We start from the raw sequence: 25886 nt of genomic DNA on the forward strand, positions 1-25886 counted from the left end.
TTCCCCCTAAACGAGTATTTATTCCCTATAGACTATAATGGGGTTCGATGTTCGATCGAACAGTCGAGTATTGAGCGGCTACTCAAATCGAACGTCAAACATTTCACTGTTCGCTCATCTCTAGTTATCATGCTTCTCAATAAATACCTATTGAACCTAATTGCACTTGTTTCTGACAGAGGACTGAAGGTAAAGGGTGCCTGAAGTCAAAGATCAATACAATGACTCCTATGGTAGTGTTTATCATTGCACCACTCCTAAACCAAGTACTATACTGAAATAATTACATCAAAGTACCCCCAAGGTTATGGCCGTACACTGTGCTGTCTATTAAAAGTACAGTATGTACACAATGCTGGAGGCGCACATATTAATATTTATATTAATCTAACTATATACAGTATATAAATATATATATATATATATATATATATATATAGTAAAGAGATAGAGGTGCAGTTTAATTAAATATAAATACGTATAATTTTTACTGTATGTAAGTTAACAGAACTTGATTTTTTAGTTCCTCTTGGCAGCTGTATGTCGGATACTTCTGGTGATAAGTTTGTCAGGGTTGGTGGAATATTTTTATATGCTTCAATGAACAGGTGAACACAGCCTTCCAGAAAAGAGAAGAGAAACTAGCACATTTACAGACTCTTATCTCTGTAATGGGTTTTTATCTTACAAGAGGATTTACACAGCAATGCAGTTTCATGTCTCCAGGGAACGCTAGTACCAGCGTAACTCAGAAAATAGTGGTTGACCGCCTAACGAAAAAAGTAATGACCAAGTAATAAATATGGCATCTTTCTAATTTCTGTCCAATATATATTTTTTTTTTTACTGTACAAGTTTGTTGACCTAGGAGCACATCCTACAAATAGCTAATAACTCCCAAATTGTTTAGATTTTTTTTTTTTAATTCTTTATTTTGGTCTGTTAATCAAATCTGACACACTAGATTTGCCCTAATGCACTTACTGGCTGATATGCAGAGATACACACGTGGACAAAATTGTTGGTAATCCTAGTTTAATGAAAGAAAAACCCACAATGGTCACAGAAATAACTTGAATATGAAAAAAGTAATAATAACCAAACTACATGTTGACGAAGCCATAAAGCTTCTGGGAGAATGTCCTTTGGATAGATGAGACGAATATCAAACGTTTTGGCAAGGCACATCAGCTCTATGTTCATAGACAGAAAAATAAAGCATATCTTGAAAAGAACAATTTCCCTACTATGAAACATGGAGGAGGCTCTGTTATGTTCTGGGGCTGCTTTGCTGCATCTGGCACAGGGTGTCTTGAATCTGTGCAGGGTACAATGAAATCTCAAGACTATCAAGGGATTCTAAAGAGAAATGTGTTGCCTAGTGTCAGAAATCTTGATCCCAGTCGCAGGTCATACAACAGTATAATGACCCAAAACATTGGTCTATTCTGAAGTGGCCTTCTATGAGCCCTGACCTAAATCCTATTGAGCATCTTTGGAAGGAGCTGAAACATGCCGTCTGGAAAAGGCACCCTTCAAACCCAAGACAACTGGAGCAGTTTGCTCATGAGGAGTGGGCCAGAATACCTGCTGAGAGGTACAGAAGTCTCATTGGCAGTTACAGGAATCGTATGATCGCAACGATTGCATCAAAAGGTTGTGCAACAAAATATTAAGTTAAGGGAACCATCATTTCTGTCCAGGCCTGTTTCATGAGTTTTATTTTTTTTTAATTCTGTTGAAGCCAAAAGTAATATCTGACTCATTTGTTCATTTTCATAGGATTTTTTATGTTATTACTTTTGTCAGATTCAAGTTATTTCTGTGACCATTATGGGTTTTTCCTTTCATTAACGGGGTTGTCCCATCACAAGGGTCCTATCTATACTGCTTGATAATGTGAATGTAAGACTTTTCCTAAATACATTGCTTCAGCAAAACAGCTTTGTTTCTCCACTATCTTACTTTATTCATTTCTCTGTTGACACATCCCGTGACTTATCTGGTCAAAAGTCAAGTGATGTATCTGCTGCTCTCAGGTGGGAGGGAGGAGGGGCTAAGTGCACGGGAGCGAGCCTGGAGGGGGGGGGTTGATTACATTTTGGGGGGGGAGGGGCCGCCAATACAGACCCGGCATCCGCTGTAATAGAGAGGCGGATGCCGGGGAGTGTAGACGCCGGCACAGATGCCTGCAACATCGCTACGCTCCTGCCCTGCATGAAGCCAGCAGCGGCAGGAGCGATGCTGCTATTCTGGAGGGGAGGGGGAGGGGGGGCGGAGGAGCGGAATAGCAGCATCACTCCTGCCGCTGCTGGCTTCATGCAGGGCAGGAGCGTAGTGATGTTGCAGGCACCTGTGCCGACGTCTACACTCCCCGGCATCTGCCTCTCTATTACAGCAGATGCCAGGTCTGTATTGCATTGTGAAGGCTGTACGTTCGATGCCTAGCTGCATCAGGAGCGTACATGCAGGGCCAGCAGCATAGAAGCGGTGACTTCTCGCCGCCGACTTTGCATATGTAACCCCGCCCACCAATGACACAACAAAGCCGGAAGAAAGAAGACTTTACAGCATCGAAGACTGGTGAGTATGCGACGTGGGAATACCTCTTTAAACGAAGGGTACCAACAATTATGTCCACATGTGTATATAAAGATAAATCCATGAAAAGATAGAAATGGGTGAGCACTCACCATTCATTTTCCAAAGGACGACATTCGTCTTCTCTTTTCTTTAAAAAATCCTTTATTAGGTACAAACATAAATGAAATCCAAAGGGAGGGAGTGATAGCACTATTGGCAAAAAGAGGCAACAGCCGTTTCGCGTTCACAGTCACGCTTCTTCAAGCCTAAAATGCAATAACACGGACTCCGGGCAACAGGTCTTAAATACAAAACTATAATTACACTTGATCAGAAACAACATGTGTCAGCCTGGAAAGACAACCAATCAGATCTATACCATAAGGTCACTTAAAGGGATAGCCAATCAGATTTGCAACAGTATATAACATGCCCCTTTCACTTTCACCTTTCTCCCATGGTAGGGTTTAGGTAACGGACATTGTCCAATCGGATCATTCCCTTTTGGCTCCACCCTTCGTCGGACCTGAAGTTGTGCACCTCCATCGTTCCCTTTGGCTCTTTGAATATTTATCCATATTCCGAGGATACTGACTGATGGTTAATATTTGCTCCTATTATATGTTTCATTGGGGAAGTACAAGCTGTGCCATCTGCTGTTTTTCTTGTTTCTTATATGTATATAAAGATAATGGTGGTAGTTTGAATCTAAACACTCGGCAACTTTTTTCATATTTTCCTTCCCCACTTTCAAAAATTCATAACTTTTTTTTTTTTTGTTGACATAAAAAAACTATCTAATGGCTTGTTCTTTGCATGACCAGTTGTACTTCTATTTGTATCCCCACTTTGGGGTACATATAATGTTTTGATTAACGTTTTTTCCGAGGGGTCCATTTGAAAAAAAAAAAATGCAACTCTATCATTACAGTGATTATTGTACATTTTATTGGTACCAATTTTTGGTATGTATGATTTTTTGATCACTTTTTACTATTATTTTGGTGGGAAGAGAAGTGACAAACATACATAATGCAATATATATATTATTTTTTTTGGCACTCACCATACGAGATAAATAACACTATTTTTGGATAGTGCGGACAAACATGGGAATTTTTTAAAATTTATTTATACTTTATTTTAACTTTTTAAACTTTTTTCCTGTCCCACAAGGGAACTTGAACCTGGGACCTCCTAGCTACCATGGAAACTCATTGGACTCTGTGATCTCATCATGGCAGGGTGGGGACTATCTTACCCCTGAACCGCTCAGTTGCTATGATCACTATTGATCATGACATCTGAGGGAATAAGCCACCAGAGTCAGAGTATTTTCCAATTCCATTGGTTAGTCCTGGGTCCGTGCTTAAAGCGACGTCATCGTGAAGAGCGGGAAGGGGTTAATATACTTAACTAGTCCAAATTTTGCCTTAAAATGAATAAAAATAAAACGATGGAACTATTGGATTAAAGGGGTTGTCCCGTCACAAGGATCCTATCTATAATGCTTGTAAATGTGAATGTGACTTTTCCTAAATACACTGCTTCAGCAAAACTGCTTTGTTTGGCCACTATCTTACTTTATTCATTGTTTTGTGGCCACAGCCCTGACCTAGCTGCTCCTGAGTCAAGTGATGTATCTGCTGCTCTCAGGGGGGAGGGAGGAGGGGCTAAGTACACGGGAGCGAGCCTGGAGGGGGGGTAGTTTACCCTTTGGGGGACAGGTGAAGCCAGCAACATTGCTATGTGCCTGCCCTGCATGAAGACAGCCGCGGCAGAAGCGATGCTGCTATTCCGGGGCGGGGGGGCGGAGGAGCGGAATAACAGCATCGCTTCTGCCGCTGCTGGCTTCATGCAGGGCAGAAGCATAGTGATGTTGCTGGCTTCACCTGTGCTGGCATCTAACTCCCCGGCATCCGCTGTAATAGGCGGATGATGGGGACTGTTAGACGCCGGCACAGGCACATCGCTATGCTTCTGCCCTGCATGAAGACAGCAGCGGCAGAAGCGATGCTGTTCCGCTCCGGGGTCACATATGCAAAGCCAAGCGGCGAGATGCCGCCGGCCCTGCGTGCAAGCTCATACACCAGTCTAGCCTTCACAATGCTAATACAGACCCGCAGGGTGTCGGGTCTGTATTCGCATTGTGAAGGGTAGACTGGTGTATGAGCGCGCACGCAGGGCCGGCGGCATCTCGTCGCTTGGCTTTGCATATGTGACCCCGCCCACCAATGACGAGACAAAGCCGGAAGACAGAAGATTTTAGAGGAACGAAGACGGGTAAGTATGCGACGTGGGAATACCCCTTTAAGTCTATGTTTGGGGATGCTATTCCTCATATATAGTATAATATAAATTTCAATTTCTTAGAGAGATGCAAATCTGAAATATCAACATAAATGAAATATGATATGAAAAAGGCAAAAGATGTCAGGGTAATGAGGGTACCCGACTTTGTGCAAGGATATAGTGTTTTAGAATGCATTTTTGTCTGGATATATGAAGACTTATACCTGTGTGTGCTGTGAAATTTCACTAACCTCTTTAACTTCTGCAGCAATGTATGCCTCACACGTCGATTTTGCAAGGACAACCTCTGAATAGGAAGCTGAGCACGAGCGATAACTTCTTTGGTCTATCAGGATGAGACCTGTCTTGTTAAAACGCTGTAAGGTCTTGGCCACCGCACTGCAGCTCAGTTTCAGGGTCTTGGCATTCTTCCTATAGCCTAGGCCATCTTTATGTACAGGAACAATTTTTCATATCCTCAGAGAGTTCTTTGCCAAGAGATGCCATATTGAACTTCCAGTGACCAGTATTGTGACAGCGATAACACCAAATTTAAGACCTTGTATCGTTAAGGAATCAGCAGGATATATACTGTATATATAGACTTTTATCACAAATCTCACTTGATCTGTATTTCCACCTGATATAGTCATAAGTAGAGATGAGCGAACAGTGTTCTATCGAACTCATGTTCGATCGGATATTAGGCTGTTCGGCATGTTCGAATCGAATCGAACACCGCGTGGTAAAGTGCGCCATTACTCGATTCCCCTCCCACCTTCCCTGGCGCCTTTTTTGCTCCAATAACAGCACAGGGTAGGTGGGACAGGAACTACGACACCGGTGACGTTGAGAAAAGTAGGCAAAACCCATTGGCTGCCGAAAACATGTGACCTCTAATTTAAAAGAACAGCGCCGCCCAGGTTCGCGTCATTCTGAGCTTGCAATTCACCGAGGACGGAGGTTTCCGTCCAGCTAGCTAGGGGTTAGATTCTGGGTAGGCAGGGACAGGCTAGGATAGGAAGGAGAAGACAACCAACAGCTCTTATAAGAGCTAAATTCCAGGGAGAAGCTTGTCAGTGTAACGTGGCACTGACGGGCTCAATCGCCGCAACCCAGCTTTCCCAGGATCCTGAATGGAATACACTGTCAGTGTATTCCCGTATACCCGATATATACCCCCGATACCCGTTCCAACGGTGTGCCCCCCCACCTTCACCCCAGAAATACCCTGCAAGTCCCCTAGCAATAGAATTGGGGCTATATACACCCACTATTTTTGCTACTGCCATATAGTGCCAGTTTCTGACTGGTAATTCAAAGAATATATTGTGGTTACGTGCACCCACAATTTTTACTACTGGTATACAGTGCCATTGTCTGACTGGGAATTCAAAGAATATATTGGGAATACAAATACCCACATTTCTTGCTACTGCCATATAGTGCCAGTGTCTGACTGGGAATTCAAAGAATATATTGGGGTTACGTGCACCCACAATTTTTACTACTGGTATACAGTGCCATTGTCTGACTGGGAATTCAAAGAATATATTGGGAATACAAATACCCTCATTTCTTGCTACTGCCATATAGTGCCAGTTTCTGACTGGTAATTCAAAGAATATATTGGGGTTACGTGCACCCACAATTTTTACTACTGGTATACAGTGCCATTGTCTGACTGGGAATTCAAAGAATATATTGGGGTTATAAATACCCTCATTTCTTGCTACTGCCATATAGTGCCAGTTTCTGACTGGTAATTCAAAGAATATATTGTGGTTACGTGCACCCACAATTTTTACTACTGGTATACAGTGCCATTGTCTGACTGGGAATTCAAAGAATATATTGGGAATACAAATACCCTCATTTCTTGCTACTGCCATATAGTGCCAGTGTCTGACTGGGAATTCAAAGAATATATTGGGGTTACGTGCACCCACAATTTTTACTACTGGTATACAGTGCCATTGTCTGACTGGGAATTCAAAGAATATATTGGGAATACAAATACCCTCATTTCTTGCTACTGCCATATAGTGCCAGTGTCTGACTGGGAATTCAAAGAATATATTGGGGTTACGTGCACCCACAATTTTTACTACTGGTATACAGTGCCATTGTCTGACTGGGAATTCAAAGAATATATTGGGAATACAAATACCCTCATTTCTTGCTACTGCCATATAGTGCCAGTTTCTGACTGGTAATTCAAAGAATATATTGTGGTTACGTGCACCCACAATTTTTACTACTGGTATACAGTGCCATTGTCTGACTGGGAATTCAAAGAATATATTGGGAATACAAATACCCTCATTTCTTGCTACTGCCATATAGTGCCAGTGTCTGACTGGGAATTCAAAGAATATATTGGGGTTACGTGCACCCACAATTTTTACTACTGGTATACAGTGCCATTGTCTGACTGGGAATTCAAAGAATATATTGGGGTTATAAATACCCTCATTTCTTGCTACTGCCATATAGTGCCAGTTTCTGACTGGTAATTCAAAGAATATATTGTGGTTACGTGCACCCACAATTTTTACTACTGGTATACAGTGCCATTGTCTGACTGGGAATTCAAAGAATATATTGGGGTTACGTGCACCCACAATTTTTACTACTGGTATACAGTGCCATTGTCTGACTGGGAATTCAAAGAATATATTGGGAATACAAATACCCTCATTTCTTGCTACTGCCATATAGTGCCAGTTTCTGACTGGTAATTCAAAGAATATATTGTGGTTACGTGCACCCACAATTTTTACTACTGGTATACAGTGCCATTGTCTGACTGGGAATTCAAAGAATATATTGGGAATACAAATACCCTCATTTCTTGCTACTGCCATATAGTGCCAGTGTCTGACTGGGAATTCAAAGAATATATTGGGGTTACGTGCACCCACAATTTTTACTACTGGTATACAGTGCCATTGTCTGACTGGGAATTCAAAGAATATATTGGGAATACAAATACCCTCATTTCTTGCTACTGCCATATAGTGCCAGTTTCTGACTGGTAATTCAAAGAATATATTGGGGTTACGTGCACCCACAATTTTTACTACTGGTATACAGTGCCATTGTCTGACTGGGAATTCAAAGAATATATTGGGGTTATAAATACCCTCATTTCTTGCTACTGCCATATAGTGCCAGTTTCTGACTGGTAATTCAAAGAATATATTGTGGTTACGTGCACCCACAATTTTTACTACTGGTATACAGTGCCATTGTCTGACTGGGAATTCAAAGAATATATTGGGAATACAAATACCCTCATTTCTTGCTACTGCCATATAGTGCCAGTGTCTGACTGGGAATTCAAAGAATATATTGGGGTTACGTGCACCCACAATTTTTACTACTGGTATACAGTGCCATTGTCTGACTGGGAATTCAAAGAATATATTGGGAATACAAATACCCTCATTTCTTGCTACTGCCATATAGTGCCAGTTTCTGACTGGTAATTCAAAGAATATATTGGGGTTACGTGCACCCACAATTTTTACTACTGGTATACAGTGCCAATTTCTAACTAGGAATTCAAAATGCGCAAGGCTCCCGGAAAGGGACGTGGACGAGGCCGTGGGCGAGGTCGGGGGAATGGTTCTGGGGAGCAAGGTAGCAGTGAAGCCACAGGGCGTCCCGTGCCTACTCCTGTGGGGCAGCAAGCATTGCGCCACTCCACAGTGCCAGGGTTGCTTGCCACATTAACTAAACTGCAGGGTACAAACCTTAGTAGGCCCGAGAACCAGGAACAGGTCTTGCAATGGCTGTCAGAGAACGCTTACAGCACATTGTCCAGCAGCCAGTCAGACTCTGCCTCCTCTCCTCCTATTACCCAACAGTCTTGTCTTCCTTCCTCCCAAAATTCCGAAGCTTTACAGAACAATAACCCAAACTGTCCCTGCTCCCCAGAGCTGTTCTCCGCTCCTTTCATTGTCCCTCAACCTGCCTCTCCACGTCACGATTCCATGAACCTAACAGAGGAGCATCTGTGTCCAGATGCTCAAACACTAGAGTCTCCTCCATCTCCGTTCGATTTGGTGGTGGATGACCAGCAACCCACCCTCATCGACGATGATGTGACGCAGTTGCCGTCAGGGCATCCAGTTGACCGGCGCATTGTGCGGGAGGAGGAGATGAGACAGGAGTTGGAAGAGGAAGTGGTGGATGATGAGGACACTGACCCGACCTGGACAGGGGGGATGTCAAGCGGGGAAAGTAGTGTGGATGTTGAGGCAGGTGCAGCACCAAAAAGGGTAGCTAGAGGCAGAGGCAGAGGTCAGCAGCTTAGGCGAAGCCAGGCCACACCCGGAATCTCCCAAGATGTTCCAGTTCGTACCCAGCCCTGAAAAACTCCCACCTCGAGGGCACGTTTCTCGAAGGTGTCGAGTTTTTTCAAGGAATGCGCCGAGGACAGATATAGTGTTGTCTGCACAATTTGCCTCTCGAAATTGATTAGGGGCTCTGAGAAGAGCAACCTGTCCACCACTTCAATGCGCCGTCATTTGGAATCCAAGCACTGGAATCAGTGGCAGGCAGCAACGGCAGGACAAAGGCCGCCTGCCGTTCACGCCACTGCCACTGCCTCTGCCACTGCCTCTGCCTCTGCCACTGCCACTGCTGACTGTGCTGGCGATGCACTCCAGAGGACGAGCCAGGACACCACTTCATCTGCCTCCGCCACTTTGTTGACTTCTACCTCATCCTCCCCTGGTCCTGTCTTATCTCCTTCTCCTGCACCATCAAAGGCACCATCAGGCGTTTCTTTACAACAACCCACCATCTCTCAGACATTGGAGCGGCGGCAGAAATACACTGCTAACCACCCACACGCGCAAGCCTTGAACGCCAACATCGCTAAACTGCTGGCCCAGGAGATGTTGGCGTTCCGGCTTGTTGAAACTCCCGCCTTCCTGGACCTGATGGCAACTGCGGCACCTCGCTATGCCGTCCCTAGCCGTCACTACTTCTCCCGGTGTGCCGTCCCCGCCTTGCACCAGCACGTGTCACTCAACATCAGGCGGGCCCTTAGTTCCGCGCTTTGCACAAAGGTCCACTTGACCACCGACGCGTGGACAAGTGCATGCGGACAGGGACGCTACATTTCACTGACGGCACACTGGGTGAATGTAGTTGAGGCTGGGACTGCTTCCCAAACTGGCCCGGTGTACCTCGTCTCCCCGCCTAACATTCCTGGCAGGGACACGAGAAGAACACCCCCCTCCTCCTCCTCCTCTACCGCCTCCTCCTCCGCCACCGCCTCCTCCTCCGCCACCGCCTCCTCCTCCGCTGTTAGATTGACCCCAGCTACGAGTTGGAAACGTTGCAGCACTGGCGTTGGTAGACGTCAGCAGGCTGTGCTGAAGCTGATCAGCTTGGGGGACAGACAGCACACTGCCTCCGAGGTGAGGGATGCCCTCCTCGATGAGACGGCAATATGGTTTGAGCCGCTGCACCTGGGCCCAGGCATGGTCGTTTGTGATAACGGCCGGAACCTGGTAGCAGCTCTGGAGCTTGCCGGACTCCAACATGTTCCATGCCTGGCCCACGTCTTCAACCTAGTGGTGCAACGTTTCCTAAAGAGCTACCCCAATGTTCCAGAGCTACTGGTGAAAGTGCGGCGCATGTGCGCCCACTTTCGCAAGTCGACAGTAGCCGCTGCTAGCTTAAAATCTCTCCAGCAACGCCTGCATGTGCCACAACACCGGCTTTTGTGCGACGTCCCCACACGCTGGAACTCAACGTTTCAGATGTTGAATAGAGTGGTTGAGCAGCAGAGACCTTTGATGGAATACCAGCTACAAAACCCTAGGGTGCCACAAAGTCAGCTGCCTCAGTTTCACATCCATGAGTGGCCATGGATGAGAGACCTTTGTGACATCCTACGGGTCTTTGAGGAGTCCACAAGGAGGGTGAGCTCTGAGGATGCGATGGTGAGCCTTACAATCCCGCTCTTGTGTGTTCTGAGAGAATCCCTGATTGACATCAGGGATAACTCAGATCACACAGAGGAGTTAGGGATAGCATCCGATCCGTCACAGCTGGAGAGTAGGTCCACACATCTGTCCGCTTCACTGCGTTTAATGGAGGAGGAGGAGGAGGAGGAAGAAGAGTTGTCCGATGATGTGATGGTGATACAGGAGGCTTCCGGGCAACTTCGAATCGTCCCATTGTTGCAGCGCGGATGGGTAGACATGGAGGATGAGGAGGAAATGGAGATTGAACTTTCCGGTGGGGCCAGAGGAGTCATGCCAACTAACACTGTGGCAGACATGGCTGAGTTCATGTTGGGGTGCTTTACAACCGACAAGCGTATTGTCAAAATCATGGAGGACAACCAGTACTGGATCTTTGCTATCCTTGACCCCCGGTATAAAAACAACATCTCGTCTTTTATTCCGGTAGAGGGGAGGGCCAATCGCATCAATGCTTGCCACAGGCAATTGGTGCAGAATATGATGGAGATGTTTCCAGCATGTGACGTTGGCGGCAGGGAGGGCAGTTCCTCCAGTAGGCAACCAAGTTCTCACCGGTCCACACAAACGAGGGGCACACTGTCTAAGGTCTGGGACACCTTGATGGCACCCCCTCGCCAAAGTGCCGCCACGGAGGGTCCTAGTGTCACCAGGCGTGAGAAGTATAGGCGCATGTTGCGGGAATACCTTTCCGACCACAGCCCTGTCCTCTCCAACCCCTCTGCGCCCTACACGTATTGGGTGTCGAAGTTGGACCTGTGGCTTGAACTTGCCCTATATGCCTTGGAGGTGCTGTCCTGTCCTGCCGCCAGCGTCCTATCTGAGAGGGTGTTCAGTGCAGCCGGTGGCATCATCACTGACAAGCGCACCCGTCTGTCAGCTGAGAGTGCCGACCGGCTCACTTTGATAAAAATGAACCACCACTGGGTAGAGCCGTCATTTTTGTGCCCACCTGTGTAAAGCACCCCAACATGAAACTCCATGTCTGTACTCAACCTCTCCAATTCCTCCGCATCCTCATACTCATCCACCATAAGCGTTGCACAATTCTGCTAATACTAGGCTCCCTCCACCCTGATTTCCCCCAACTCTGCTGGTTAGAGGCTCCCTCCACCCTGATTTCCACCAACTCTGCTGGTTAGAGGCTCCCTCCACCATGAATTTGCCCAAACTGGGCTGTTTAGAGGCTCCCTCCACCATGAATTGGTCCAAACTGGGGTTTTTAGAGGCTCCCTCCACCATGAATTGGTCCAAACTGGGCTGTTTAGCGGCTCCCTCCACCATTAATTGGTCCAAACTTGGCTGTTTAGAGGCTCCCTCCACCATTAATTGGTCCAAACTGGGCTGGTTAGAGGCTCCCTCCACCATTAATTGGTCCAAACTTGGCTGTTTAGAGGCTCCCTCCACCATTAATTGGTCCAAACTGGGCTGGTTAGAGGCTCCCTCCACCATGAATTGGTCCAAACTGGGCTGTTTAGCGGCTCCCTCCACCATTAATTGGTCCAAACTTGGCTGTTTAGAGGCTCCCTCCACCATTAATTGGTCCAAACTGGGCTGGTTAGAGGCTCCCTCCACCATTAATTTGCCCAAACTGGGCTGGTTAGAGGCTCCCTCCACCATGAATTGGTCCAAACTGGGGTTTTTAGAGGCTCCCTCCACCATGAATTGGTCCAAACTTGGCTGTTTAGAGGCTCCCTCCACCATTAATTGGTCCAAACTGGGCTGGTTAGAGGCTCCCTCCACCATGAATTTGCCCAAACTGGGCTGGTTAGAGGCTCCCTCCACCATGAATTTGCCCAAACTGGGCTGTTTAGAGGCTCCCTCCACCATGAATTGGTCCAAACTGGGCTGGTTAGAGGCTCCCTCCACCATGAATTTCCCAAAACTTGGCTGTTTAGAGGCTCCCTCCACCATTAATTGGTCCAAACTGGGCTGTTTAGCGGCTCCCTCCACCATTAATTGGTCCAAACTTGGCTGTTTAGAGGCTCCCTCCACCATGAATTTGCCCAAACTGGGCTGTTTAGAGGCTCCCTCCACCATGAATTGGTCCAAACTGGGCTGGTTAGAGGCTCCCTCCACCATGAATTTCCCAAAACTTGGCTGTTTAGAGGCTCCCTCCACCATTAATTGGTCCAAACTGGGCTGTTTAGCGGCTCCCTCCACCATTAATTGGTCCAAACTTGGCTGTTTAGAGGCTCCCTCCACCATTAATTGGTCCAAACTGGGCTGGTTAGAGGCTCCCTCCACCATTAATTGGTCCAAACTTGGCTGTTTAGAGGCTCCCTCCACCATTAATTGGTCCAAACTGGGCTGGTTAGAGGCTCCCTCCACCATGAATTGGTCCAAACTGGGCTGTTTAGCGGCTCCCTCCACCATTAATTGGTCCAAACTTGGCTGTTTAGAGGCTCCCTCCACCATTAATTGGTCCAAACTTGGCTGTTTAGAGGCTCCCTCCACCATGAATTGGTCCAAACTGGGCTGTTTAGCGGCTCCCTCCACCATTAATTGGTCCAAACTGGGCTGGTTAGAGGCTCCCTCCACCATTAATTGGTCCAAACTGGGCTGGTTAGAGGCTCCCTCCACCATGAATTGGTCCAAACTGGGTTTTTTAGAGGCTCCCTCCACCATGAATTGGTCCAAACTGGGGTTTTTAGAGGCTCCCTCCACCATGAATTGGTCCAAACTGGGCTGTTTAGCGGCTCCCTCCACCATTAATTGGTCCAAACTGGGCTGGTTAGAGGCTCCCTCCACCATGAATGTGCCCAAACTGGGCTGTTTAGAGGCTCCCTCCACCATGAATTTGCCCAAACTGGGCTGGTTAGAGGCTCCCTCCACCATGAATTGGTCCAAACTGGGCTGTTTAGCGGCTCCCTCCACCATTAATTGGTCCAAACTGGGCTGGTTAGAGGCTCCCTCCACCATTAATTGGTCCAAACTGGGCTGGTTAGAGGCTCCCTCCACCATGAATTGGTCCAAACTGGGTTTTTTAGAGGCTCCCTCCACCATGAATTGGTCCAAACTGGGGTTTTTAGAGGCTCCCTCCACCATGAATTGGTCCAAACTGGGCTGTTTAGCGGCTCCCTCCACCATTAATTGGTCCAAACTGGGCTGGTTAGAGGCTCCCTCCACCATGAATGTGCCCAAACTGGGCTGTTTAGAGGCTCCCTCCACCATGAATTTGCCCAAACTGGGCTGGTTAGAGGCTCCCTCCACCATGAATTGGTCCAAACTTGGCTGTTTAGAGGCTCCCTCCACCATTAATTGGTCCAAACTGGGCTGGTTAGAGGCTCCCTCCACCATGAATTTGCCCAAACTGGGCTGGTTAGAGGCTCCCTCCACCATGAATTTGCCCAAACTGGGCTGTTTAGAGGCTCCCTCCACCATGAATTGGTCCAAACTGGGCTGGTTAGAGGCTCCCTCCACCATGAATTTCCCAAAACTTGGCTGTTTAGAGGCTCCCTCCACCATTAATTGGTCCAAACTGGGCTGGTTAGAGGCTCCCTCCACCATGAATTTGCCCAAACTGGGCTGTTTAGAGGCTCCCTCCACCATGAATTGGTCCAAACTGGGTTTTTTAGAGGCTCCCTCCACCATGAATTGGTCCAAACTGGGCTGTTTAGAGGCTCCCTCCACCATGAATTTGCCCAAACTGGGCTGGTTAGAGGCTCCCTCCACCATGAATTGGTCCAAACTGGGCTGGTTAGAGGCTCCCTCCACCATGAATTTGCCCAAACTGGGCTGTTTAGAGGCTCCCTCCACCATGAATTGGTCCAAACTGGGTTTTTTAGAGGCTCCCTCCACCATGAATTGGTCCAAACTGGGCTGTTTAGAGGCTCCCTCCACCATGAATTTGCCCAAACTGGGCTGGTTAGAGGCTCCCTCCACCATTAATTGGTCCAAACTGGGCTGGTTAGAGGCTCCCTCCACCATGAATTTGCCCAAACTGGGCTGTTTAGAGGCTCCCTCCACCATGAATTTGCCCAAACTGGGTTTTTTAGAGGCTCCCTCCACCATGAATTTGCCCAAACTGGGCTGGTTAGAGGCTCCCTCCACCATGAATTGGTCCAAACTGGGTTTTTTAGAGGCTCCCTCCACCATGAATTTGCCCAAACTGGGCTGGTTAGAGGCTCCCTCCACCATGAATTGGTCCAAACTGGGTTTTTTAGAGGCTCCCTCCACCATGAATTTGCCCAAACTGGGCTGGTTAGAGGCTCCCTCCACCATGAATTGGTCCAAACTGGGTTTTTTAGAGGCTCCCTCCACCATGAATTGGTCCAAACTGGGGTTTTTAGAGGCTCCCTCCACCATGAATTTGCCCAAACTGGGCTGTTTAGAGGCTCCCTCCACCATGAATTGGTCCAAACTGGGTTTTTTAGAGGCTCCCTCCACCATGAATTTCCCAAAACTTGGCTGTTTAGAGGCTCAATCCACCCTGATTTTCAAAACAAATGATGGTGCCAACCTCAACTTACTACAAGGGCCAAATTCACTGCTGGTGACAAGCTCTCCTCACTGCAAGTGCCAAATACACATGTTTCAAGGTGTTTTCCTACTGTCAGAGAGGTGGTATTGAGTGTGTAAAGTATGTAGTTGTTAGGCTGTGATGTTGGGGTAATAGAGGGTCTTTGGTGTGTTAGATGCCCCCAGACATGCTTCCCCTGCTGTCCCAGTGTCATTCCAGAGGTGTTGGCATCATTTCCTGGGGTGTCATAGTGGACTTGGTGACCCTCCAGACACGGATTTGGGTTTCCCCCTTAACGAGTATCTGTTCCCCATAGACTATAATGGGGTTCGAAACCCGTTCGAACACACGAACATTGAGCGGCTGTTCGAATCGAATTTCGAACCTCGAACATTTTAGTGTTCGCTCATCTCTAGTCATAAGACATCTGTCTAAATTGGGATACATCTATCTATATTGATAAATATTCTTCTATTTTTCAGCTTGCGTGAAAAGATTTCCATGTCTCTACGTTGACATCAAAACTGATAAGGGAAAGCTTTGGTGGAACATTCGGAAGACCTGTTTCAAGATAGTTGAACATAACTGGTTTGAAACTTTCATTATCTTCATGATCCTGCTCAGTAGCGGAGCCTTGGTAACTACTCAGATTTTTCTTTTTGCCTTGAAGGGATTAGGAAAGCATGTGCTGATTTATTCAAGGACCATTGAATCATAAGTGACACCTCCCAACTAAACTCAAATACTTCTTTATATTTACAGGCTTTTGAGGATATTTACATTGAGCAAAGAAGAGTTATCAAAACTATATTAGAATATGCTGATAAAGTCTTCAGCTACATATTTGTGATCGAAATGTTGTTGAAGTGGGTGGCCTATGGCTTCAAAGTCTATTTCACCAATGCTTGGTGCTGGCTGGATTTCCTCATTGTGGATGTAAGTATTTCAATAAGAGCTTAGAATGAACAGTAGTAGATACATGGTCGATAGTGATAGATACATATATACATACATATATACACACACTCAACAGATACACATAGATTGATCAGTAAGACATTAATCCAATCATATCACATCAATAAAATACTGTGAGTTGTGGAAAAAACATGTCCTATTACAATTGTAAAATGTAATTATTTATTTTGGATGTGAAATTGCCATGTATGTTGTGATGGGAGGAGGTTATCATTCTAGTGTAACAGAACAAATATGGCCGATGTGCAGTGAAACCCTGCGTGAAGGTGACTGGCAGATGTCTACTAAAATAGAATTGCTCATGTAGTTACTGACATTATAGGCGCAACGTGTCCAAGACTCCCAGCAGTTTATTAGCTGGGCATTAAGCCTATTTATATGTCCCGCTCACAATTTAAAGAGGACCTTTCACATCCTTGGGCATATGCAGTGTAATACACCACTAGAAAGCCAACAATGCACTGAATCAGCTTTCCTGTTCTGTGCCCCCACTGAAGAGCTATCGGTGCCGTTATTGTCGCTCTTCAGTGTTAGAAGGGCATTTCAGACAGTCTATCAGGAACGCCCTTCCTCACAGTAGCGTCTATTGCGCTATACTGCTAGAGGGGGCTTTCCTTACCGCCCAGCGATGATGCTGAGTGGTGAGGAACGTGCCCCCAGTACTAGTCTATGGACAAGCAGTATCAGCATCATCGCTGGGCGGTAAGGAACACCCTCTCTCACAGTACAGCACAATAGATGCTACCGTGAGAAGGAGCACTCCTGACAGACTGTCAGAAATGCCCTTTTGATACTGAAGAGCTACGTTAACGGCACTGATAGCTCTTCACTGGGGGAACAGAACAGGAAAGCCAATAGTGCACTGAATTCAGTGCACTGTCGGCTTTCTAGTCGTGTATTACACCACATGTGCCCGAGGACGTGAAAGGTCCTCTTTAATCTAGCGCAAATCATTTTACTGTATGGCGATTGATATAGCAAATCCTTAATCTTGAGATATCTGTGATTATTTGTAGTGTAAATACTATAATCCTTTATGAAAAGCTTAAAGGGGTATTCCCAACTGGCTTGGCCTCTTCATTGCCTGGTTTTCTCGGTACATTGGTGGGCGGGGTTTCACTTGCTGTTTCCCAGGCAAAGCTCTGCTATTTCTCTTCATAGCAGTATGTTTGCAGTCAGTAATGAGGGATGGTTGTAAATAAATTAGCACAGTAGCACTGGAAGATGCACAATATGAAGCTGATGTAGCAGAGCTGGATTTGAGTCAGTTTGCAATAAACTCCATTTTAGGTCTGTGTTTACATACAGAGGTAGCGGACTCCAAATCTCCGCCGTTATCAGCCAAATTCAATTAACCGACTGATAACTGGGAGAGCAGAAGATAAAGAGTTCAGAAATACAAGCACGGAGCACTCAGCTCCCCTATCTGAGAGCAAGGAGCTACAGTCACTTGTGTGGTGTAGAGAGATAAACAGCTCAGAAATACAAGCTCGCTCCCGTACACTCAGCCCCCCTCCCCCCTGAGAGCAGGGAGCTATGTCACTTGTAGACCAAGGAGATAAACTCATCACCAGGCTGTGGTTATGGAAACGCAGTGTAAGCAATGAAGTGAATAAATTAAGATGGGTGTCATCCTCCCATGTCCCTGATCTTATTAGCTTACATTGTAATGCGCTTTATGTTTTAATGTTCTCAAGACAATATGAGCAGCATTGCTGACTGAAACTATCTAGACATGCTAAAATGTATTAATTTATGTATGTCGCTAGATTATTGTATATTTAAAGAAAGTTACTGCATTTTTGCACTACCCTATCCTTCTGTATTTTGTATTGCTGGGTACACTATGGAACCTCCATGTGCCAAACATTAAATACCCCCAACTTTAACTGTATGTCTGTAACTCTAGAATTAGAGTATATGTAAATAATAAAGCAAGTAGTGATACATTCATTGTTTGCCTTCCTGATGGCTTGTTGTCTTTTGAAAAATAATATATATAACTTATTTGTAGGTGTCTTTGATCAGTTTGACTGCCAACTGGTTGGGTTATTCTGAACTTGGCGCCATCAAGTCCCTAAGAACATTGAGAGCTCTCAGACCACTAAGAGCATTGTCTAGATTTGAGGGCATGAGGGTAAGTATACACAGTACTTCATGCTAATTTCACACCACACAGCAATTATCTGAGCCGTGAATTCCTTAAGAACATAGTGGTGACTATGACTTTCTCTCTCTTCTGTGTCTTTAAGGTTGTGGTCAATGCCTTGGTGGGCGCCATTCCTTCCATCATGAATGTGCTGCTGGTTTGTCTAATCTTCTGGTTGATCTTCAGTATAATGGGAGTCAACCTGTTTGCTGGAAAATATTATCGATGTATCAACACAACAACTTCGGAACTTTTTGATATTTCTGTGGTGAACAATCGCTCAGACTGCATGGCTTTAAATTACACTGAAGAAGTGCGATGGGTTAATGTCAAAGTGAATTTTGACAATGTGGGTCTTGGATATTTGTCACTATTGCAAGTGGTGAGAAACTTACTATTACTTTAAGATACATATCCATGGTATAACCAAGAAACATTTGTCTATGGAAGGCTGTAAGTTCTGTACTGTCTACAACAATAACATTACTCTTGTTCATGGGCTGTAGCTGATAATGTAGCTGGCTTTATATTAGTAATAAGATAATAATAATATATAAGAGACTCCATGCATAAGAATTGTACTAAATCTTGTCCAACAAAACTATATGTATTACTTTGCTCAGCTCCTCCTGCTCTATTAGATGCTGCCTACAGGTAAGGGCTCATTCACATCTGCGCCCAGCACTCTGTTCTTCAGGTTTCCGTTTCCTGCACAAAACTGGGCAGGAGACGGAAACCTGCCGGCATCTTTTCAAACCCATTCATTTGAATGGGATTGAAAAGTGTCCGGCCGTAAGCACCGGTGAGCGTTTTATGCTCTCCGCGGCGAAACCGTTTGTTTTAAACCGGACAAAGAGTCGGACATGCAGTACTCTGTGTCCGGTTTTTAAAAAAAAACGGTTTAGCCGCGGAGAGCATAAAATGCTCACCGGCGCTCACAGCCAGACTCTGCATGACAGGTTTCCATCTTCTGCATGCAGAAGATGGAAACCTGATAATGCAGTCCAGATGCTGGTGTGAACCCAGTGTAAGGGGGAATTCACACGTAGTAAAGTGCAGCGCAATCTGGCACGTAAAATTACGGGCGCAAAATTACGCGGCGTATACTTTCGTAACTTCCATTGAAATCAATGGGATCTTTTTGAACGCACAAATTGCTGACATGCGTATACGTGCCAGATTGCACTCCACTTTACTACGTGTGAATTCCCCCTAAGACTACGTTTTCAATGTCACAGGTCCCATTAAGCTTCTCAGAGGTCTCCCCATTTGCATACATACAACTTTCACTTAACTTTTTTAAAAGGGTGCGGTGCCTGCTCATTGCTTCTACAACCTTTTACATTTTTTTCAGCAACCTCTCCAAATCTTACAGATACAGTGAAAACTCTCTTAGGTTAAGGCTGCACGTAGCGAGCCACAGCCACAAAGCGATACGGAAAAGACTGCGGTGGAAACACATCTTGGAATTTTCCAATGCGCTTTACACAGAAATTCCACAAAGTTATTATTTAGTATACCTATATGGAAAATACCGGCGTTTTCCTAGATATAATTAACTTGCTACAATTTGCAACCACAACATTTCTGCTGTGGATATTTTTCTGCAATGTGTGGATGAGATTAGACTGAATCCCATCCAGTTTGCAGGTGCTGTAAAATACCACGGCCAAACTGAGGTATTTTCACAACGTGTGGTCCCGGCCTAAAGTCAAGGCTCCACGGAACATAAATGCCCGTGGGAAAAATCTCAGCGTTTTACAGTCAGAGCAAAGTGGATGGGATTCTAGGGACACGCCACAATTTCCAAAACTGTTTTTGGAAATCGCAGTATGTCAATTATACTTATGGAAACGCCGGCGGTTTCCCCTTAGGTATCATTGAACAGAAAGTCTGAAGAGGAAACCTCTGCAAGCTTTTTGTCTAAATCGCTGTGAGACCTTGTGTGCGTTGCTGCCTCGTTTTTTCCCGCAGCACCTTTTTACTGCGGGACATCCTGTGGGGCCTTAGCCTAAAGGACAATCTGTTTAGTAAAACTATCATGTTCGACACTTGTCTCTTATTATAGGAGCAGTGCTGCCATACGAATGGGAAAGTGTGAATCTTGCCCTATTTTTTTAATTTCCTAATTCCCATTTTTATATCTTAAATACTTTTTGTTTCTCTATGTAGGCGACATTTAAAGGTTGGATGGATATCATGTATGCGGCTGTGGACTCAAGGAATGTAAGTAAATAAAGGAAAGCCCACCTATGATTATGGCCTTTACAATAGATGAACAGAATGTATCATATAATATCTGATTATTGTTCTATCAAACATACAGTATATGCAGTATCTCCTCATATAATAACTGATTATTGTCCCTTCTATCAAACATACAGTATATGCAGTATCTCCTCGTGTAATAACTGATTATTGTTCCTTCTATGTTAAAGGTTGAGGAACAACCCCAGTATGAAATCAACCTGTACATGTATCTGTACTTTGTGATATTCATCATTTTCGGGTCTTTCTTCACTTTAAACCTTTTCATTGGTGTCATCATAGACAATTTCAACCAGCAAAAGAAAAAGATAAGTATTATATAAATGTAATGCTACAAAAGTGCTAATATAAAATAGTATCCAGTGAATGACGACTGGATTTATATGAAATGTACAAAACTACAAATAACAAACATGTCTTTCTCTTATACTTTGGAGGAAAAGATATCTTCATGACTGAGGAGCAGAAAAAATACTACAATGCCATGAAAAAACTGGGTTCAAAGAAGCCGGTGAAACCAATCCCTAGACCAGAGGTAAAATAGACCATCAGCCAAAGCTAATGTTAAAAGGGTTAAGTGTTTGGGAAAATCTTATGTTATTACAAGTAAGTTTACCAGAGGCTTCAACCCCCTATACAAGTGATTTATTCCTATACATCGCCAGTGGGCTGTCTATGTTATGTGGTGACATGCAGGTCCCCCAGAGAGGAAAACAATTTACAAAAGTGACGTAAATGCCTTACACATATCCTGAGAGTTTCTGTGCATTTTCCAACAAGTGAGCAGGACTTAAGTTGCCCAAAAATTGTGCTAAATTGTAGCGTATTTTTTGTCAGGCCCGCTTCACATTAGCACTCCGGTTTCTGTTCAAGGAGTCCACTTGGGGACCCCCTGAGCAGAAACCTATACACATTAAAAAGCGGTCATCCATAGACTATAAAGAGGTTCGTGTGATTTGGTTTCCGCACGAATCATGTGGAGAGAAAAGTGCTAAAACCTACCTAGATCCTAGTAAATCTGCCCCACTGTCCTGGTTGCCACTCCATTTTTCTCTATAGGACTGTTGAAGAGAAAACAATTACAAGAATTGACTATCACAGGCTGTCCCACAGAAATGAATGGAGTGGCAACACACTCACTCCCACAACCATTTCTCCATTCTAATGGGGAGCACACAAGATACTCGCACTCTTATATTTTGTTTGTGGGAAAACCCTTTTCCACCCCTGCTGATGGATCTTGCACTCTAGATGCTAAGTCTGCTTTTGGATAGCACCTTCTGTGGTATCAGTAAGTGCACCACTCTGCTTCTTTCTTTGTAAGACTATTGTAAATCTAAATGTCTCTGCGTATTCAAATTTCTTATCAGTATTTGCAAAATATGGATTTCTTTGCACACCATATATAACACATGGGACAAGTAATGTTTGAGTTATATGCTTCCTTTACCTTCTTTACTTACTTTATGTTTTTACCTTTTCCGCTTTCTGTCTACGTGATCTAGAATCCGATACAAGGACTTGTCTTCGACTTTATCTCCAAGCAAGCCTTTGACATTTTTATTATGATCTTGATTTGCCTCAACATGATTACAATGATGGTTGAGACAGATGACCAAAGTCAAGAGAAAGTAAATATACTCTTCCAGATCAACCTGGTGTTTATTGTCATCTTCACTACCGAATGTGTCCTTAAAATGTTCGCTCTGAGATATTACTTCTTCACTATTGGATGGAATATTTTTGATTTTGTGGTGGTCATCATTTCTATAGCTGGTAAGTATCAGTACATGAATTGTAATCTTATACAGTATATAAAGTTGGACTTTAACATCAGCGGTGAATGACACAGGGATAATGTATTAGGCTACATTTACATCATGTTGTTGCCATCCAGTTAAAAGATCCATTAACAGATCTGCTAAAACAAACTGATGCGTCTACACAGGCTTTTTTTTTTAGGTGGTTCACTGTGCAGGGAAATTAATATTAGGGTTGTATTATATCGGGTCATTATGGGCGTTTCAATATTAAATATGTGTGTTATCTTTGAATTTTTGATATTATTTACTAAACATTTCAGGATGGGGATTATTATTTTATTACAATTTATTACGGTGAAATTTTTCTATTCAAATATCTTTTTATTGGTTTTATACAAAGGGTTGACTTCTATTATAGCACGTGCATATTAATGCAATATAGATGACTAAACCCCAGTAAGAAAAAGAAAATTGTCAAGTGTCTGACACGCATATACTGAGGGATTGAGTTTTAATGGGGGAAGACTAAAGAATCGCTTATAATAAAGTCAATATTTCCTTGTGACTGGTTTTGTTTCTTTCTAGGCATTGTCCTCTCCGATCTCATAGCAGAGTACTTTGTCTCACCAACACTTTTCAGAGTGATCCGACTTGCCAGAATTGGAAGAGTTCTACGTCTCATTAAAGGGGCTAAGGGAATCCGAACGCTTCTTTTTGCCCTGATGATGTCCCTCCCGGCCCTATTCAATATTGGTCTGCTCTTGTTCTTAGTTATGTTCATCTACTCCATATTTGGAATGTCTAACTTTGCCTATGTGAAGAAGGAATCTGGCATTGATGATATGTTTAACTTTGAGACATTTGGGAATAGTATTATTTGCTTGTTTGAGATTACCACCTCAGCTGGATGGGATGGACTTCTGAATCCAATTCTAAACAGTGGCCCACCAGATTGTGATCCTCATGCGGAGAACCCTGGAACAGCTGTCCGTGGAGACTGTGGAAATCCATCTATGGGCATTATCTTCTTCTGTAGCTATATCATAGTCTCCTTTTTGATTGTCGTTAATATGTACATTGCTATTATCTTGGAGAACTTCAATGTGGCCACAGAAGAAAGCGGTGAACCCTTGTGTGAGGATGATTTTGAGATGTTTTACGAAACGTGGGAGAAATTTGATCCTGATGCAACTCAGTTTGTTGAATATAGCAGAATGTCAGACTTTGTAGATACCTTACAAGACCCCTTAAGAATTCCAAAACCCAACAAAATTAAGCTGATTACTCTGGACCTTCCAATGGTAACTGGAGATAAGATACACTGCTTGGACATTTTATTTGCACTGACTAAAGAAGTGTTGGGGGATTCGGGAGAAATGGATGCTCTAAAAGCCTCAATGGAAGAGAAATTTATGGCAGCCAACCCTTCTAAAGTGTCTTATGAACCTATCACTACCACTTTAAAAAGAAAACAGGAAGAAGTTTGTGCCATCAAAATCCAAAGGGCTTTCCGTAGGCATCTCCTGAAGCGTTCAGTAAAGCATGCTTCCTATGTCTACCGTCACAGCCAGGATTTCGACGCAACGGCTGACGCCCCTCCAGAGACAGAAGGTTTGGTAGCAGATAGAATAAACTCTGCCTATGGACAATATCTCGAAGAAGGAGGAACCAATGGAACACAGCGTCCACATTCAAGCAACAGATTTTCACGCAGCAGTGATGTAAGGGAGTCAAATGTGTAGCCATACAATTGAAGAAATGAGGAAGGGCTTCCATTTTATATCAGCAGTAAACTGGAGGAGAATATATGTTTATGTAGAAATAGCAGCTTAATATAAGGGGTGCTGTAGGTGACAGACAGAAAGGAACGGTTTACATTTTATATCTCAAATGTTCCTTTTATTCAAATTTAGCACTAAAATTTTATTTTTTTCCCCTCTGAATGTGACATCCAACCTATACATATCATACCTATTTAAAAATATGCACCTGTAGGTGTCTTTGTACAGGAAAAATTATTTATTTTTAATTTATTATTTATATATTAATATTTTTGACAGTTGCCCTATACTTCTATACAGCACCCAATGGGATAATGTTTTCCAATGCAGAGATGGCCATCATTGGTTTACCATACAATATCTCTAAAGGAACATCTCAAGCAAATCTGACACACAGTGCTATGTTTTGTGCAAGACCTGACTCCCAAATCCACTTACTGGCGTTCCTGTCCTTTACCATCCTCTCAGGCCCTGCACTGAATACAGTATAGTGTTCAAGGTTGTGTAACATATTTAATAAATGACATATTTTTCACCTGACAACAGTTAGCAAAAATACATGTGCATAAAAAATAATGCAAATATGGCAACTCTAACCTTCCCCCTTCCCCCTCCAACATGCAGCTGTCACCTGATTTGGAAAAACGTCACAAAACAGCATAAGTAAAAGATACCCATAATATATAGTGAAGGTGTCTTCTTATAGGATGTTGTTCTACTGCATTGTAATGAAATTGAGGGCATGTGAAGAGCACTAGGGGGCTACTATATATTTTATCGAGAGAAATTTTTTTTCTGACTTTTAATACCTTCTTTTTATTAGCTCAAACATTATGTGCTGAATGGTTTCTTCATATATCTTTATAAGGGACTAAGTTCAGGTTTTTCAGAAACATCGCTCCAAATGCCATGCCAGGACAAAAAATTAAAGGGGTTGTCCGACCATGCCATCTATTCTCGTGATAGGTGATAAGTGTCTGATTGCTGGGGGGCCTCACTATCTGGATCCCCACAAATCACAAGGACAGGGTTTGTTCCAATGTCCCTTATTACAATGGATTGATGGTTGTTGTACTCTGGTATCTCCAGCAGTTGCATAGAGTCTGAAAGGAGGTGCAGTGATGTGATCTATTCACCAGGTGGGTACATGGGAAACCTGTTCACATGATCAATAGCAGTCTCAGCAGTCAGACACTTATCACCAATCCTGAAGATAGGCAATTGTTAATTGGGATAATGCCTAAATTCTGTCTACCTGCACTAGCTGGGTCCGAAGATGGCAGAACTTTATAGTTTGAGCATGGTGTCACAAAAACAGAAATCTAACCACTGTAAATATATATTAACTCATAGATCACACCATTGTTGACCTATGAGTTAAATGACTCTAAATGGTGTTCAAGGATGGACATTATCCAGCCTGACACGGTCAGTGCAGACGTATATACGTATATTTATACACATTATTTGCCTAATTTACGGTGTTTATGGAAAATGATCAAGCATTGCATACAGCCACACCTGTCATCATTGAGCCTGTACTTTCCTTTTTCCATTCTAGTAATAAGCCTTGACGTTGGTATCATACAGTGGAAACAATGTGAG

The 25886-nt window shown here is 44.1% G+C and overlaps 1 protein-coding gene across 1 annotated transcript in view; it reads left to right on the forward strand.

Annotated features, from left to right (window-relative positions):
- Nucleotides 1–25886, forward strand: part of LOC142208541 (sodium channel protein type 4 subunit alpha-like) — a 137662-nt gene that overhangs the window by 106754 nt on the left and 5022 nt on the right. Inside the window, exons 18-27 of the mRNA XM_075277133.1 lie at nt 15825–15979; nt 16105–16278; nt 18335–18457; nt 18573–18851; nt 20642–20695; nt 20908–21045; nt 21168–21272; nt 22243–22513; nt 23086–24221; nt 25843–25881. Coding sequence (XP_075133234.1) covers nt 15825–15979; nt 16105–16278; nt 18335–18457; nt 18573–18851; nt 20642–20695; nt 20908–21045; nt 21168–21272; nt 22243–22513; nt 23086–24221; nt 25843–25845 — 2438 coding nt within the window. The 3' untranslated portion in view covers nt 25846–25881. The remainder of the gene's footprint in view (nt 1–15824; nt 15980–16104; nt 16279–18334; nt 18458–18572; nt 18852–20641; nt 20696–20907; nt 21046–21167; nt 21273–22242; nt 22514–23085; nt 24222–25842; nt 25882–25886) is intronic.

The sequence above is a fragment of the Leptodactylus fuscus genome, chromosome 6, assembly GCF_031893055.1.
Source record: "Leptodactylus fuscus isolate aLepFus1 chromosome 6, aLepFus1.hap2, whole genome shotgun sequence".
Taxonomy (NCBI): Eukaryota; Metazoa; Chordata; class Amphibia; order Anura; family Leptodactylidae; genus Leptodactylus; species Leptodactylus fuscus.